Source organism: Anguilla anguilla, chromosome 2, assembly GCF_013347855.1.
Source record: "Anguilla anguilla isolate fAngAng1 chromosome 2, fAngAng1.pri, whole genome shotgun sequence".
In the NCBI taxonomy this organism is placed as follows: domain Eukaryota; kingdom Metazoa; phylum Chordata; class Actinopteri; order Anguilliformes; family Anguillidae; genus Anguilla; species Anguilla anguilla.
The window spans coordinates 48,584,840-48,599,918 of record NC_049202.1 but is presented as its reverse complement, the minus strand read 5'-3'; the positions used below and the strand labels follow the sequence as shown (position 1 = coordinate 48,599,918).

The window sequence follows — 15,079 nt, the reverse complement described above, 5'->3', positions numbered from 1 at the left end:
ATGACTAGTTTTTCAAAGAGTAGTATACAGTGAAAGTGATGGACAGTTTATTAGTTGACATGCACACAATGACTTTTCATTGACTTACGGTAACATTGTTGCACAGTGGTGACATAAACTCCCATTGTATCAGAAAATATATAGAGTCTTTTGTAATGTTCTGTGAAGTAAAAATGGGAATAGCATTGAACTGAACATCCCACTTAGTGCAGAGAGTGGTTGGTGAGTGTGCTGTTGTCTTTTAGTGGAGATAGCAGCTGTGAAACTCTCATTCCGCTGTTGAACTACTGGCATTGCTAGTGGTTGGGTGATGTCCCCCATGTTCTTTAATGCGATTGTAGACAGGCACAGACATTCAACAGTGTATTTTTTAAGCAATGTTTGAGATTCTGTTTAATCTGTGTCCACAGTATTCACCGATGACTATACTGACCATGTCTGTGTCCATTTTTCAAGATGGCAATCCTTGATAAACAGATCATTTTGAACAAAAGTGTTTTTTTCCCTAACAAATCCTTCAGAGATCACTGTGTGGTGCTTTAAAACCAGGCTATTAAGCAAGCGTGGATGACTGCAGCTGATAACCCCGGGCCCAGCCCGATAAAGTGGATAACACTCTCATATGGGAGTGATGGAGGGCCTATCTGAGAAGCCATCGGAGTCGAGAGCAAAGATTAGTGCAGCCACTTTAAAATAATGAAAGCTCCAATTTTCTCTGTGGTCTTTATTTTTCATTTTCTGTGTCACTGAGATAAGGTACAGCAAAAAGAGGAGAAGATCAACCTTGATTAGGTCCCCAAAAGTGGAATTGGGATTGGCAGGCAGAGGTTACTGTTGTTGGGGCCGGCAGAGGTTACTGTTGTTGGGGCAGGCAGAGGTTACTGTTGTTGGGGCAGGCAGAGGTTACTGTTGTTGGGGCAGGCAGAGGTTACTGTTGTTGGGGCCGGCAGAGGTTACTGTTGTTGGGGCCGGCAGAGGTTTCTGTTGTTGGGGCCGGGCATGTCCAGTCTCTTGCCCGCAGTGGGGCTCTTGTACCAATCAGGCCTTTGTTGGAGGAGCCTCCTTGGCCCCCCACCTCAGCCAGGCCCAGACCCCGGAGAAAATGTCCTATTTTCAGTGTAGTCTCTCATTCCCCCCCGCGGAGCCCCGCCTACTCTCATAGAGAGGGGAGTAAGGGCAGTTGACAGAGCGCTAGGGAAAAAAGCAGCTTGTTATGCTCAAGCCAGAGGGGAGAACCTCAGTGCCTGTGATTTCTGCTCTCGTGTGCCTCACTGTACGGTAGAGCGGGCAGCAGGCTAAAGCCACACCCATCACAGTCCCCACACACCCATGTGCGCCAGCGTCTTCTGATCCCAGTCCTGTCACACAGTAGGGCTGACAGACAAACCTTCTTCAGCAGGGAGTGGGAGAGGCGTCAAGAGGGTGGGGCAGTGGTCGAGGCATGGACGTAGATCCTGGGGGGGGGGGACAGTTTGGGGAAACACCGAATAATATCATGTTGGGTATTGTTTGTGTCCCCTTTAAAAAAAACAATGCTGAAGAAAATTTCCTGTGCGTTGTCCCCCCCTCCCCCCTCCCCCCTCCCCCCTATGTTGAAATGAGATCTGCGTCCTTGGGTTGAGGGGGACAGAAAGGAGGCGGCGTGCGGTAAATGGGCAGTGTTTAGCAGCCGCGTTGGCGGGCAGGAGAGGCTGTCACACGTGTAGCTCTAATAGCCTGTTCCCCTGCACCGCGGCAGCGCCGTGATGCTAATCAGTCCTGACAGGTGTATCTGTGAGGACAGTGAAAAGCTTTTGCCTCAATTTCAGGCTTTGATGGAATGCGAGGCACAGTGCCTATAGCTAAGCAGCCCCCGCCACCCAATAGATTCCAGCTAATGCAAGACAGCGTGCCGATCATTACCGACGGGCTGCAGAAACTAGGGCTGCGTCGCTGTGTGCGCGGGGTTCGATAGCGCCTCGTACGCCCACCGCGAGAGGCAGGGGGGTCTGCACAGATGTGCGTTTGAATCTGATCGGGCACGCAGTTCGGCAGTGCCAAAGGGTTTGGGCACCGATGCTGTGGGTTGGGTACGATGGCCTTACAATGGGAGAAGCTTCAGAAATGTAAAGGCAAATATGTTAATTTGTTTCATTTAGTCTTTCGTGTTGTCTGTTCTCCTCAACGCTGGATTTGGAGTTAATAGATTTACTTAACCTCTTCATAACTTTGTTTTCACCTCCAGTGTGCACGCATCCAATATTTATGCCTACGTTTGCCTTTCTGAAATGCTGCTTTCGGTGTCTGTGCTGACTTCACACAATTTGCGAGTGTAAGAATCGCACTCATTAGCAGATGAAAATTCTAATCATGAGCGCAACAGAGGAAGGCGAAAAAAACAACCCAGATTTTGTTAAAGAATCCCTCGATGACTTGTTATTTTTCTCTGTGCACAGGACACCTAATCAGACTCCCATGTTTGAGCAGGAAAATAAGATGAGTAAAAAAAAAAGGGGGCTTTTTGTTTCAAAACCAAACCTGACAGAGGAAGGCAGGCTTATAGCGCTGTGAGATAGCCATGCAGTGTCATAGCCATAAAGGGCTTCTGTGCTCTAAATCTTTTATTGGATGACCAGGAGCTAAATGAAGATTCAGTGTTTGCTTGAGTCATTTATTTATTTGTCTGTTTATTTTGGTGGAGTTGTTTCCACCTGGAATAGGTGATTGCTGTTACTGTTAGTTTTCAAGGGCAATGGAGATCTGCCGTGGTAAGGGGATTCAGAGAGATAGCGGGGGGGGGGGGGGAAGAGAGTGAGAGACTGAGAGGTAGAAGCATGGAAAATGCAATTCAAAAATGAGATCACTTTCTGGAAGCATAAAAATATTTAAACCCCCACTGAACATCAAGACGTGTGGAGAGAATCTGGCCGTACAGCTGATCCTCAAGCTCACTTCCCTCTCTCCAAGAGCAGGCTGCCTCAGTACAGGGCAATAGACAGTGTTATCACACTAATCATCAGCCAATTGTGGAATATAAAGACTGACCATAGCACCTTAAACAGAAAGATTGCGGTACAGACTCTTGCAGCACAGTGGCCAGACATCATAAGCAGATGCTTATGCTACTCAAGACTGGCCATGCTCAAATTACAATCAGCCACAGCTTCAGACAGCTGCAGTGTATATGAGAAATTCTGAGAAGTATGAGAAACTGTTCCTCCCAGTAAAAAAAAAAAAAACATGTCCAATTTTTACAGCCTGTCAGAAGTTAAAAGAGTAGGAACCCTCTTGGGGAAAAGAGGAAATTTGTGGTTTGGAAGTACAGTATACAATATACCTGCCATAGCTTTAGAGTGACCCCTGAAGCTTGTACAAACTTGTTGTATTTTTAGAAGCGGGGTGGTAGCGTTATTTCATTTTTTATTGTGTGTTATTGAAACATGCATATGCCTAAATGATCGTGTTGATTTTTGCTTTTTGTTGATTTTTATTGGTTTAATGATTGATTAGCTTTGCTAATGTGTACAGAACCAGGATATTGTACCAACTGGAAATCTGAAATTTATGAGACAGATGCAGGATCTTTTATTGTGTCTGTTTTTCACTGGCAGCAACCTGTAGTTTATTTAAACGGAAACATCACCTGCAGGCTTGTGTTTTTAAAAACGTCTTTGTGATGTATGAGAGTAAGCTGGAAGCTGGGATAAGCATTTGTGGTATTGTGCTGAAGGTTTGTGTTTAAGGGTTCAAAATGTAAGCGCCTCTCTGGGTATTGTATATGCATTTCTCACAACACAAAGGTAGCCTTCACACTGAAGATTTAGACTTCAACCCAGTGACACACTTACTCTGTGGCCCCTTTATGCAGATATGTTTTCACTTTCAAAGTATCTCGGTGCAGAACTTGAGGGTTTGGAATATGAAATGAAATGCTGGAGTGTGCCTCTACCAAAGACGGAAGAGGATGAAAGTTTGTGGTTCGAAACAGGTGGAGTAAGTTAACACCCCATATCCTGTCTTCCTAACTGGGGCTCCAGTCTGAAACACTCAGTTTGCTAAGTCTACGCCTCGGTGCCAAATTACTTGCTGTCAAAACGAATCAAATGCATGTAGCTGATGGAATATGCAGTATGTATTTCCGTAAGTGAAATTGAACCTCTATGCTGTTCTGGTGTTTCCGAATGATTGCTTTATTGAAGATTTGATTATGTCATCATCATGTTCCATCCATGTGCGTGATAGAGAACACTGTGGACAGAAGCAACAGGGGGATGTGGTCTCTGTTCATGCTGTGTGCAACAAACCCAACTTAGACAGGAAGTGCAAGTGCAGACATGTAGAAATGCAGCCACCACTGCCAAGTGAGGTGAGCTATATTTGAGTAGACAGATGAAGGTCATTTTTACCGCCTCACCCGGTGTGCCAAGCATCCCACCTGGACCTCCTATTCTTCAGCCTCTCCTGCAGAGGACCAGGGATGGCATCTCCCGGTGACTAGTGTTGGAGAAGACTCCACCTTCCCCTGTCATTTGACACAAACTGGTGCCTGTACCAAAACCGTGGGAATTAAAATGGTCTTCCTCTTCCTTCAGTGATTTGTGAATCAATGGAAATAAACCCAACCCCCCCCCCCCACCACCACCACCACCGCTACCTCATGCATTCCCCTCCAGCATTCCACAGTGCACACGTAGGTGGAGCTCCTGGGCGTGCATCTTGGATGTACAGGCGGTGGCGGGGACGTTTCCATATGGTTTGACCGGTTGTTTTCACTGTGTTCCTTGGTTTTGTTTCTCTCCACTCCACCCACCACATGCCTCTTTTGTTTTTTCTCCCTCCTACAGTGTGGCCGGGACGCTGAGAACTTTGACCGCTTTTTCACCCGCCATCCTCCCGTCTTAACTCCACCTGACCAGGAGGTCATCATGAACCTCGACCAGGCCGAATTTGAGGGATTTTCCTACATTAACCCTCATTATCCTCTTATGGATATCAAGAGTTAAGGACAATCAAAAAAAGCTTATTGCAAAATCTCCTAGATACAATATCTGTAACCACTTCTATTTGTTTATGTATATGTACTGTTTCCAGCTGTACGTGTACGTAAACAAAAATATGGAAAAACAATTTATTACCCCTTTGGGTTAAATCAATTAGTGCAAATTCCCTTGAATGATTTCCTGAAATTTGATACCGTTATTTTACCTCTTTATCAACATTGCATTGCCTATTGAATGTCCTTATCAGAAATCAGCCAGTAAGATGTCCATAGTGATTCCAGAAAGTTCTAAAATGACCTTGGATTTTTATATATATTGCTTTCATTAGTTTTTCATTGCTGCACCCAGTACAGCTCCTCTCCCTGCCAACTTGCCATTCCAGCCTATGCAATAATGTGTTGCATAGACATTTTTGTTCCTTCAGATTCTCATCTCAACAAACCTGCCTTCTGCAATATTGGTGATAGTCATGTGATACAATCATTGATTTCTGACTGAATGAATGAGTCTCTGTCTATAGCTACTCCGATCTTGATCTACATCTGAGATTACGTCATTTTTTGCTTCTGGTTGCTTCTGTATTTTTCCCTCTAGTAATGGAAGATTTTTCCAGTCCCAAACCAAATCTTGAAGGAAGAGCATACAACAAATTACGTCATTGTGCATGTGCTTTTTTCATAGCAATTCCAGAACAATAGTTAGTAAGATAGTTGAAATCAGATATTATATACATACAAATATAGAATGCATACATGTATACATATATACATATGATAGTTACAATAACAAATTGTTTTTTTTCCAAGCATGAAAAACATGTTTACAGGATGAATCAATCCAGCGGTTTGTTTGGTCCAACATTAGTGCTTCTGTCAGCGTGCTCCTCCGTAGTGGTGCTATGGTACTCTTGCCTGTACATAGAGTGGCTCTGTATTACCCCACTCCCTCTGGAACCAGAATACCCCCTGCACCCAGCACACATACACACACACTCAGACACTGCAGCAACTGTGCAAATTTGGAAATGCACCATTTTGAACCGCAGTGGCCGTATCAACAGAGCCCATTTCTGAAGAAAAGCATGTCCACCTGTGATGAAAAGCTTGTTAATGGTTCCCTGGCCTGTGTCGTATGTTATGGGTGATACAGCTGCCATCAGGGGCACAGGAAAAGCACACTTCACCTGGAACAGTGCACGATTGTGTCAGGCCAGGCCTCTTCAGCACTGTGCTGAGGTTGGGCCGGAAGGCGGCGCACTGGACAGCAACCTGAAAGATTCGTGGGCCGTTGCCCAGCAACTTCACCTTACTTTGACCTTTGGCAGCATGTTGCTTTTATAAGCAAACAACCAGCATAGCCAAAATTTACTGGAGAAACATGATGGTGGCATTTTCTGAAAGACGACATTCCTTACACTTTTAAGTAATTAAAATTTATATAGGGATACTGTGTTTTTTAATTATTACGTGTGGAGACCTTCACTGCAAATAGCTAGTGTAAACAGTGTGCACAAGCCTTTCACTGGGTTAAGATTACAGTGTAGCAGTGAAAACATGCTTGTTAAAACTTGTGTCTGTAGTTGTTTCAGTGTTAGTCTTGTTGACAACCGCTAGTTTCCAAGTTCCTGAGACAAAGAGCACTGTTAAAAGGTCATGCACAATTTGAAATGCTGGCCATGCGGGCCGACAAATAAATAAATAAGTTGTCTGCGGGATAATTCAGTTGGTATGTAAGGCCTGTCTTCTTTCCTGAAATGCCATTTTGTTTGTCTGTAACAGAAGCTAATCTGTGGTCAATGGTGCACGGCAGATTCCTCTGTGCTGTCAAGGGCTCGACCCTGTAGCTCCTGCAGTGTCCACACTGGCTAGCAATCCCTTCCCACCGCATTTAAAGCACATACAAGGTATATGGAGGATTCTAAATATGAATGGGTCGACATGTATGCCAGTTTAAGTTGATGGAATCCTCTCAAATGATCTCAAGTGCAGCTCAACAACTGTGTTGTAATGACTGGGTACTAGTAAATTTAACCATCATTGAAAACTACTGGTTCTTCATATCAGACCTTACACTATAGGAGTGTTAAACTTAAAATAATATTGTTTATAAGAGTTTTCCAATAATTATTGTCTGGTAATAAATAATCTTTGTTTTTTATTTCTAGACTAGATTATTATTAAGAAGATTTATTACTTTAGTTATCTACATTGATATAGAAGAATTGTAATTTCTGCCAAAACTGGTGTGTAGATTATTACAGGGCTTTCATATTTTTGTAAGCATCTCATAAACATTCTTATGATACACACTGCTGTGCAAGAGTCGTAGACATTTTGCGTTTTCATACTAAGATGCATAAGGAATTCAAATCTTTGTATATGGTTGAAGCAGTCAGATTTTTCAGATGGAGAAGAAAGGGGATCAAGGAGCTTGATGTTTGAAAGAAATGTAGTACACCATTCCACCATGTTTATGACCAAATTAGCTAGATTTCCCTTAATTAGTTTTGGTTTTATTTAAGAGGTAGGGTAGAGGAATGTGATATAAGGTATAGTGTGCATTATTTGGAAATTGTACATTTTCAGATGTATTCACATTTAATGCAAACTTTTGTTTCCATGTCCAAGTATAACAATGGCAAAATGCCTCTTGCACAACAGTGTGTATAGTGTGTGCATAAATAATGTGTCAAATTATGTTTAGTAAAGTTCTTGCATATTATGTGGTCGGGATTCTGTCTGTGAGCCTTACAGTATTGTATAAAAAAAAAGAAAAAAAAATAATTTTAATGTTAAGATATGTGTCTTTTCTAAACTGATGATATCAAAGTTTTTCATTAACAAGAAATTGTGCATGTGCTTAAGTAACAGCTGTAATGTCATGTTCTTTTTGACCATTTGTGCTTCAGTGGGTGCTTCATTGCTACTGTGTGGGCTTTGTACACTTTAACTCAGATGCTGTTAATGTGCCAAAGTATTTTCCAAAAAAAGAATATATTAAATAAAACTTTACATGATGAGCTACTTCATACTATTTTTTATGATCTCTGATCAATAGCAGGAGGTACAGAGTATGGCTCTGTCAGTCAACACTAAAATAATTCAAGTAGTTAAGTAGATTGGGTGGAGGTTATAGAAATGATGAGGATAAGTGTCAGGGCCTTCTGTTTGGTGTTTGAAGCAAAAGGTATTTGCACCTCTTGCCTGTGTTTTGCAGTCTGAATGGTTTTGGTGTTGTGCGATCCAAAATATTTATGTGCCATTTGTCAATTTTGATGTCTGAACTGCAAGCTATCCTTTTCTTGTGTCTGCAATATTTGAACTGAAAAGTATCAGTGCCTCGTGTCTCTGAGCTGAAAGGTGTCAGTGCTTCGTGTCTCTGAGCTGAAAGGTGTCAGTGCTTCGTGTCTCTGTTTCAGCTGAAAGGTGTCAGTGCCTCCTGTCTCTGTTTCAGCTGAAAGGTGTCAGTGCCTCCTGTCTCTGTTTCAGCTGAAAGCTGTCAGTGCTTCGTGTCTCTGTTTCAGCTGAAAGGTGTCAGTGCCTCCTGTCTCTGTTTCAGCTGAAAGGTGTCAGTGCCTCCTGTCTCTATTTGAGCTGAAAGGTGTCAGTGCCTTGTGTCTCTGTTTCAGCTGAAAGGTGTCAGTGCCTCCTGTCTCTGTTTGAGCTGAAAGGTGTCCGTGCCTCCTGTCTCTATTTGAGCTGAAAGGTGTCAGTGCCTTGTGTCTCTGTTTCAGCTGAAAGGTGTCAGTGCCTCCTGTCTCTGTTTCAGCTGAAAGGTGTCTGTGCCTCCTATCTCTATTTGAGCTGAAAGTGTCAGTGCCTTGTGTCTCTGTTTCAGCTGAAAGGTGTCAGTGCCTCCTGTCTCTGTTTCAGCTGAAAGGTGTCAGTGCCTCCTGTCTCTGTTTCAGCTGAAAGGTGTCAGTGCCTCCTGTCTCTGTTTGAGCTGAAGCATGTCAGTGCCTCCTGTCTCTGTTTCAGCTGAAGCATGTCAGTGCCTCCTGTCTCTGTTTGAGCTGAAAGGTGTCTGTGCCTCCTGTATTTGCTGATTGAAGCGAGAGGTGTCAGTGCATCATGTTTGCATTCATTTTTCAACTGAAAGGTATTGCTTTGTGTTTTGATTTTTGCACAGAATGGTATCAATGCTTCTTGTCTTGGTTGATAATTTGCACTGAAATTTATCAGTGCCTCCTGTCTATGTGGATGTTTGAGCCAAATGGTTTTGGTGCCTCTTGTCTTTGTTGTCTGGTCTAAAATATCTGAGTCTATTGTGTGTGCAGTATAGTCAGTAAATGAGGAGCCACAACCAGAACCTCTTTTTTTCCCAGAAGTCATTTGGACGGTATTGAAGCTGACACCAGGCAGGGAATATTTCATACCCATTTCCTTTACTGGGTACATTTACATATCTCTTGCTGGCTTGATATTTAAAATCAAGGCATACACTACCTGACCTTTGTTATTGCCTGTCACTTCAGTCCAATGCAATAACTTGGAACAGAGAGCAGTGCAACCACAGCTATCTGCAAGCATTGTGATGGTTACGATTGTAGTTACAGTTGTGATTACGACTATTAGCGCTGACGATTATCATAACTGCTATTTATGATTTTTTACGTACTGTATGGCAGCCACTGTACTCCGAGCCATGTTTTTAAACTTTGTTGTTGCGCCTTATCTGGGCTGCGTGTTCAGTACTTTGGTGCCTTCGTTTAGCACATGAATGTTAATTAATTCTGAACGTTACAGCCTCAAATTAAAAATGAGCCAGTTAGCATGAGCGTGGAAGGCTTATCTGCTGAAAACAGGTCACCGTTTGATACTGCTATTCTGCGGCGTGTGCTGGCGCTGACTTCAGCTTCGCTCTAATCCCCTCTTTCCTGAAAAGCCCCACGCCTTAATGGAGGAAGAAATTAAAGAATCAAGTTCGGAATTAAACCCCGGTTATGTTCGCTCTGGCGATTCAGTGGAAGGCGCGCGTCTCTAAGCGTCTTATTCCCCCCGGGACGTTCCTAATACACAACTCCCCCGGCCCTATCGCTGCTCTACATCTACTGTAATAAACATTACATTACATTACATTACAGGCATTTGGCAGACGCTCTTATCCAGAGCGACGTACAACAAAGTGTATAACCATAACCAGGAACAAGTATGACGAAACCCCTAGAGAGAAGTACCGGTCCAAGTACAGGGAACAACCGCATAGTTCAACTTGGACCCTGGTGGTTAAACTGATTAACACTAACAACGAGAACGGCAACAACGCAATCTATGGAAAAATAAAAAATAAAAATACAAGTAGTCATTAAGACTGGCGCATCAACTAAGTCACCTATTAAACAGCTGCCTAGTTACACCCCTAAGTGTAGTCATTTACAGGGGGGGAAGGGAGGGATGGGGAGAGGTGCAGCCTGAAGAGGTGGGTCTTCAGTCGTCGTTTGAAATTGTTCACAGTCTCAGCTGTTCTGACCTCCAAACCTCTAAACAACCGCCGGCAATAGATTTCCATCATATTTACACCTCCGGCAGCCCCTGTGCCGGGTGCGTTCCAGCGCTGCACGAGCTCCCTTCTCTTTGTTTTTCCGTTTTTGTTCTCCGGCTCGCACGCCAGTCGAGCGCAATGGACCCGTCGGCTGCCGTTTCTAGCTCGCTGTCCAGCGCCTCACAGTTCATGGCTCAAATGTCGACTCGATTGCCCCTTTGTCTGATCGCACAATCAAGGAGGGAATTGAAGCCACTCAGAAAGGAAGGGCAGCGGCTTATTGGAAAGAGGCTCTGTTCCTCAGATAATAACTGTTTGAATTTGCGTCGGCTCAACGTGGAGCGGTGCGCCGCAACCTCCCTCACACCTTTTAAATGTGTCCTCCTTCCCCCTCATTCTCTCCATGGCAAAGTGGTTTTTTCCCCTCACCTCGCTGTAAGTGGTCTGTCCCTCCTCCCACACACTCTCTCCCCCTCATCTCAGTGGGGGGTGGGGGGGGGAGAAAGAGCGCTAAGCCGTACTGCTCGAAGCCTCTGTCTCTGTGCTCCTGGTCTACAGCCAAACCCAGAGACTAAAGCTGGCACAGACTGCACCAGGATCCTGAGGGAAGATCGCACAAAGGCGCGACGCACATGCACACCCAAATGCAGATCTTCAGAGCTCTGCGTTTGGGCTGAGGCTTTATTGTTGCCTTCTCCCTGCAGTTGATCTGTGTGCTTCAAAACCAATTACGCAGAGCGCTCTAACCTTTTGACTCCTCACTTCTCCCAAAGGTAATTACTCGGTTCTTAATAAAATTAACCAGTCATGAAGGTTGGCCAAATTTCTTGCAGTTGGGTTTTGTGGCCAAGCTGTCCTTCCTCTTTAATCCCATTGGGGTCCTTTTAATACAGGAAAAATCTACAAAATGAAGCAAACTTAACTATTTTCCTAGCTTGTCTAATGCCATATTAGCCACTTCACAGTGCGATGCATCCCATGTACCACAGTGGGATCTTTATTTGTGTAAAAGACAAGTGGATTTCCCAGTTGTATTGGGAGCAGTGAACATGAATACTTATCAATTATTGACATCAGGATTTACACACACAAATACAATTTACACAAATAATACAAGAAGAACTGTAGAGAAACTTGACTTTTTAGCTTAATCAGTGTGGATTTCATGTAACGGTACGTGTGAATGAAGGCCTTAGAGCTGGAACAGTCGTGTCAAAATAAATTTTTCCCCCAAATCATGTAATGTAACATTAAATGATAACAGAAAGGTCAAACAGAGTGCATATGTGTGGTTTACAATATGTATTGCGTTTAATTAAAAATGGTTCACCTGTGATGGTTCATCTGGAGTCTGGAGTGTGAGGCCCACGTTTATTGCATTTTCTGTCTGCATTAGAACTACAAACTTTGAGCAGTTTTGGGTGGGTTCGTGGGTTGTCACATCAGTATCTTTGTAGTAGTGATGAGACAGAAGTCAAATTGAGCTGGACGATTATATATCAAAGAGAGAGAGAGACAAAGGGCGTTCTAGCATCATCACATGGAGATGCAGGGATGTTCTGGAAGCCACCATTGACTATAATGGAATGCAAGTTGTTTTAACCCAATAAAAACTCCCGATTGGTGTTCAAGCCCTGTAAGGGTGATGTCATACCAAGCAGCTGTTGTTTAGGCCCCTTGGAACCGGGCACTTGAGTGGAGCCAATGCCCAGGGCCCTTCACTGGAGGTGGGCCTTGTGTGCAGCCCTCCCATGGGGCTCAGCCGGCCTGCAAGGGAGATGGAGCAGAAGGTAGGAAAAGTGCCCTTGTTTCAGCTTCACTCTTAATCGTCCCTGTCCCTGAATCTTCTCAGTGGTGCACACCTCTGTGCTCTTCACTTCTTTGTCTTCAGTCTTTGATTGTAGCACCTCTCTGGTTTTATCACTGTTAGCTGTGCTGTAAATATCCCTGTCTGCTGCAGTCTGGTTTCTCTCTTGCTGTGTGACATTCCGGGCTGTCTCTCCGCTTATGTGTAGGTGGTGTTCTGTCTTTGGCTCTAAACATCCTTTTAGTTAATGGTCGCAGTCCATAGTAAATCCCTAAATGTTGTGTTGGCATTTCCATCTGTACTCTACCCATATTTCCATACGCTGAGGAACGTATCCTACAGTAGGTGCACTTACTGGTGCCTCAGAAAGCATGACACTCACTCTTGTCGTAATCTATTAATGTCTGTTGGCCTCATCCATTATTTTGAGAAAATAAACCTCTGGTTCCTGTGGCAATCTCTTCAAATCATTTTCATTTTTATTGCTATTTGTTTGCTCAGCAGGTACCCTTATCCAGGGCAAATTCAATACTGTCTTACACTTTGCATATTGTCCATTTGTACAGATGGATGTTTACTGAAGCAATTCAGGTTACAGGAGTACTGCAGCAGTGGCCCGTCTGGTAATCAAACCTGCGAGTTTAAGATTATCCGGCCAGCTCCTTTAGCCACTGTGCTACAAGCCACCGTAGTCTTTTCACCTTTCTGCTGCAAAACCACAAACCTGGTCACGTGTGTGCATACGCTCTTACACTTCAGCATTGGCCATATTTTTATGGAGGTTTCGAGCATTTTGAAGCATTAACCCAAGTGCCATGTTCCTCCTCAGGGCTGTAGCACAGTTTTTTTTTCCCCTCAGCCCTTCCCTCCCCCAGTCCAGAGAGCTCCCTCTCCCATCGTGGATTTCCATTGCCAAGCAGTGCATTAACAATGCCTCGCCTCAGAGAAGGATCTCCCCCACACCACACACACACACACAACAGACTTACACCCACACGCATGCGCGCGCACACACACACACGCACACACACACACACACACCTCCTCTCTCTGCTGCCTTGCGCTCCCAGGCAGGCTGGCATGCAGGGCCGCACCATCACAGCAGAGAGGAATTCTCAGAATAAGAACTGGCCCGTGGGCCTGACAAACCGTCTGTCCCTTTTAGTTTAGCTTCGGTCCGCTCTGCCTGCCTGCATCCCATTCACACAGAGGAGCGCTCTGCGGACACGCACACACTCTGCAGAGCGTCCCTCACACTCGCTCCGGAGAGGGCTCTACCCAAAGGGCCCCTCTTTCCCACAGAAGCTCCGCCATTTACACACGCTCCATTTGAACCGTGGAACAAGCTGAAAATGGTAAGAGGCATTCATTTGCGGTCTGAACCGCACGCTCACTCGCAAATAAAGATGGTCATCCGATGTGAAATCTTGGATTTTGAGGATTGAAGTGGTCCTAAATGGCTTTCGTCTCTCTCTCTCTCTCTCCTTCTCCCTGTTCTCATTCTTGCCCAACCAGAAAAACCGACGCGACACGGCCAACTTCGACAGGGAGTTCACGAAGATGCCCATCGACCTGACGCCCACCGACAAGCTCTTCATCATGAACCTGGACCAGAACGAGTTCCAGGGCTTCTCCTACACCAACCCGGAGTTCGTCATCCAGGTGTAGCGCTGCCTGGAGCGCGCATGCCGTTTTCCCCACGGGAGGCTACGTCTGTATGTGTGTGTGCATGTCTATACTCAGGTGGCTATGACCTCACTCTGCAGCTTTGTGGACTGGCGGGAACCTTCCGGGAGGGCTCATGGGGGTTTCTGCATCTGGTGCAGGGTGCATATTTTGCCCTGTCCTCCAACTCAAGTGATTACCCCTGTGTGCTGGGTCTGTCTGCTGGACCGAGAGCCTAAATTCACTACCTGTCACATCTCCTGCTCTCTGGTTCTCATCGGATCCGGTCCTGGACAAAGCTGGTCTTGCCAGGTTTGAACATCCAGCTTCTCAGATGGCCTCTGTGAGGTGGGAGTGCGCGGAAGAGGAGTGACCTCATAGCCTCCACGTCTATCATGTTTATTCCTCTCAGTTTTTATATCATTGTTTTCTCCCGGTATATTTTTGTAAGATTAAGATCTGTATGGACTGCTCTGTTGTTGGGCCTTGTTTGATTATATGGCCCCACCAGGACCAGCCGGTCCTACCATGCTTTAAAACCACAACAAACACCACAAATCCCCAACTTCGATTTTAAAAACACGCCGATGCAATCCTCAATAATTTACTCTTTGAGTTTAATGTTTGTTTGTTTTTTCTGTTCATTTGATATTTGGTTTTTCGGTCATGTTTGGAGCTAATGTTTATTTCACTGGCTCCAGTCCATTTTAATTAAGTCCATGTCGCAAAGCCATTCATGAAGAGGGTTCAGTGTTGGGCACACACGTGCTGTATCCCAGTGAATAATGTACAGAGCCAGGCCATTACTTTTCCACAGTTGACCAGTGAGTGAATGGCTCTCCTTGTGCATGGTAGCTAGGATGTAATGTTTCATTCCGTCTAATCTCTGTCACTCTGTGGCAAGGGAAGTTTTAAAAGAAGACATACAAGTGTGCTGACATCTAGCCCTTGCATTCCTCAGTGTGTACTGCTGGTTATATAATAGAAAATCATTACGCATTCATTCCGGTGTTTTCTATAAGATACAGCCAGGTACAGTATTGTGCAATGTTAGAGCAACATTTGTTTGAGTACTTGTGAAAACGAGCTCAATTTCCTCAGTTATTGTTAGAGAATGGACTCCTTAAATGGAATATATTTTAGTTGA

At 44.6% G+C, this 15,079-nt stretch overlaps 1 protein-coding gene across 2 annotated transcripts in view; it reads left to right on the top strand.

Annotated features, from left to right (window-relative positions):
- The window catches only part of LOC118220309 (protein kinase C beta type), a 121,174-nt gene extending 106,448 nt beyond the window's left edge, over window positions 1–14,726 (top strand). The window contains exon 17 of one of the 2 annotated variants that reach the window (XM_035404115.1): window positions 13,783–14,726. In XM_035404115.1, coding sequence (XP_035260006.1) covers window positions 13,783–13,935 — 153 coding nt within the window. In that variant the 3' untranslated portion in view covers window positions 13,936–14,726. Of the gene's footprint in view, window positions 1–4,823; window positions 8,003–13,782 lie in introns of those variants that run through there. The other variant, XM_035404114.1, reaches the window with a different exon arrangement.
- The last annotated feature ends 353 nt before the right edge of the window (window positions 14,727–15,079 follow it).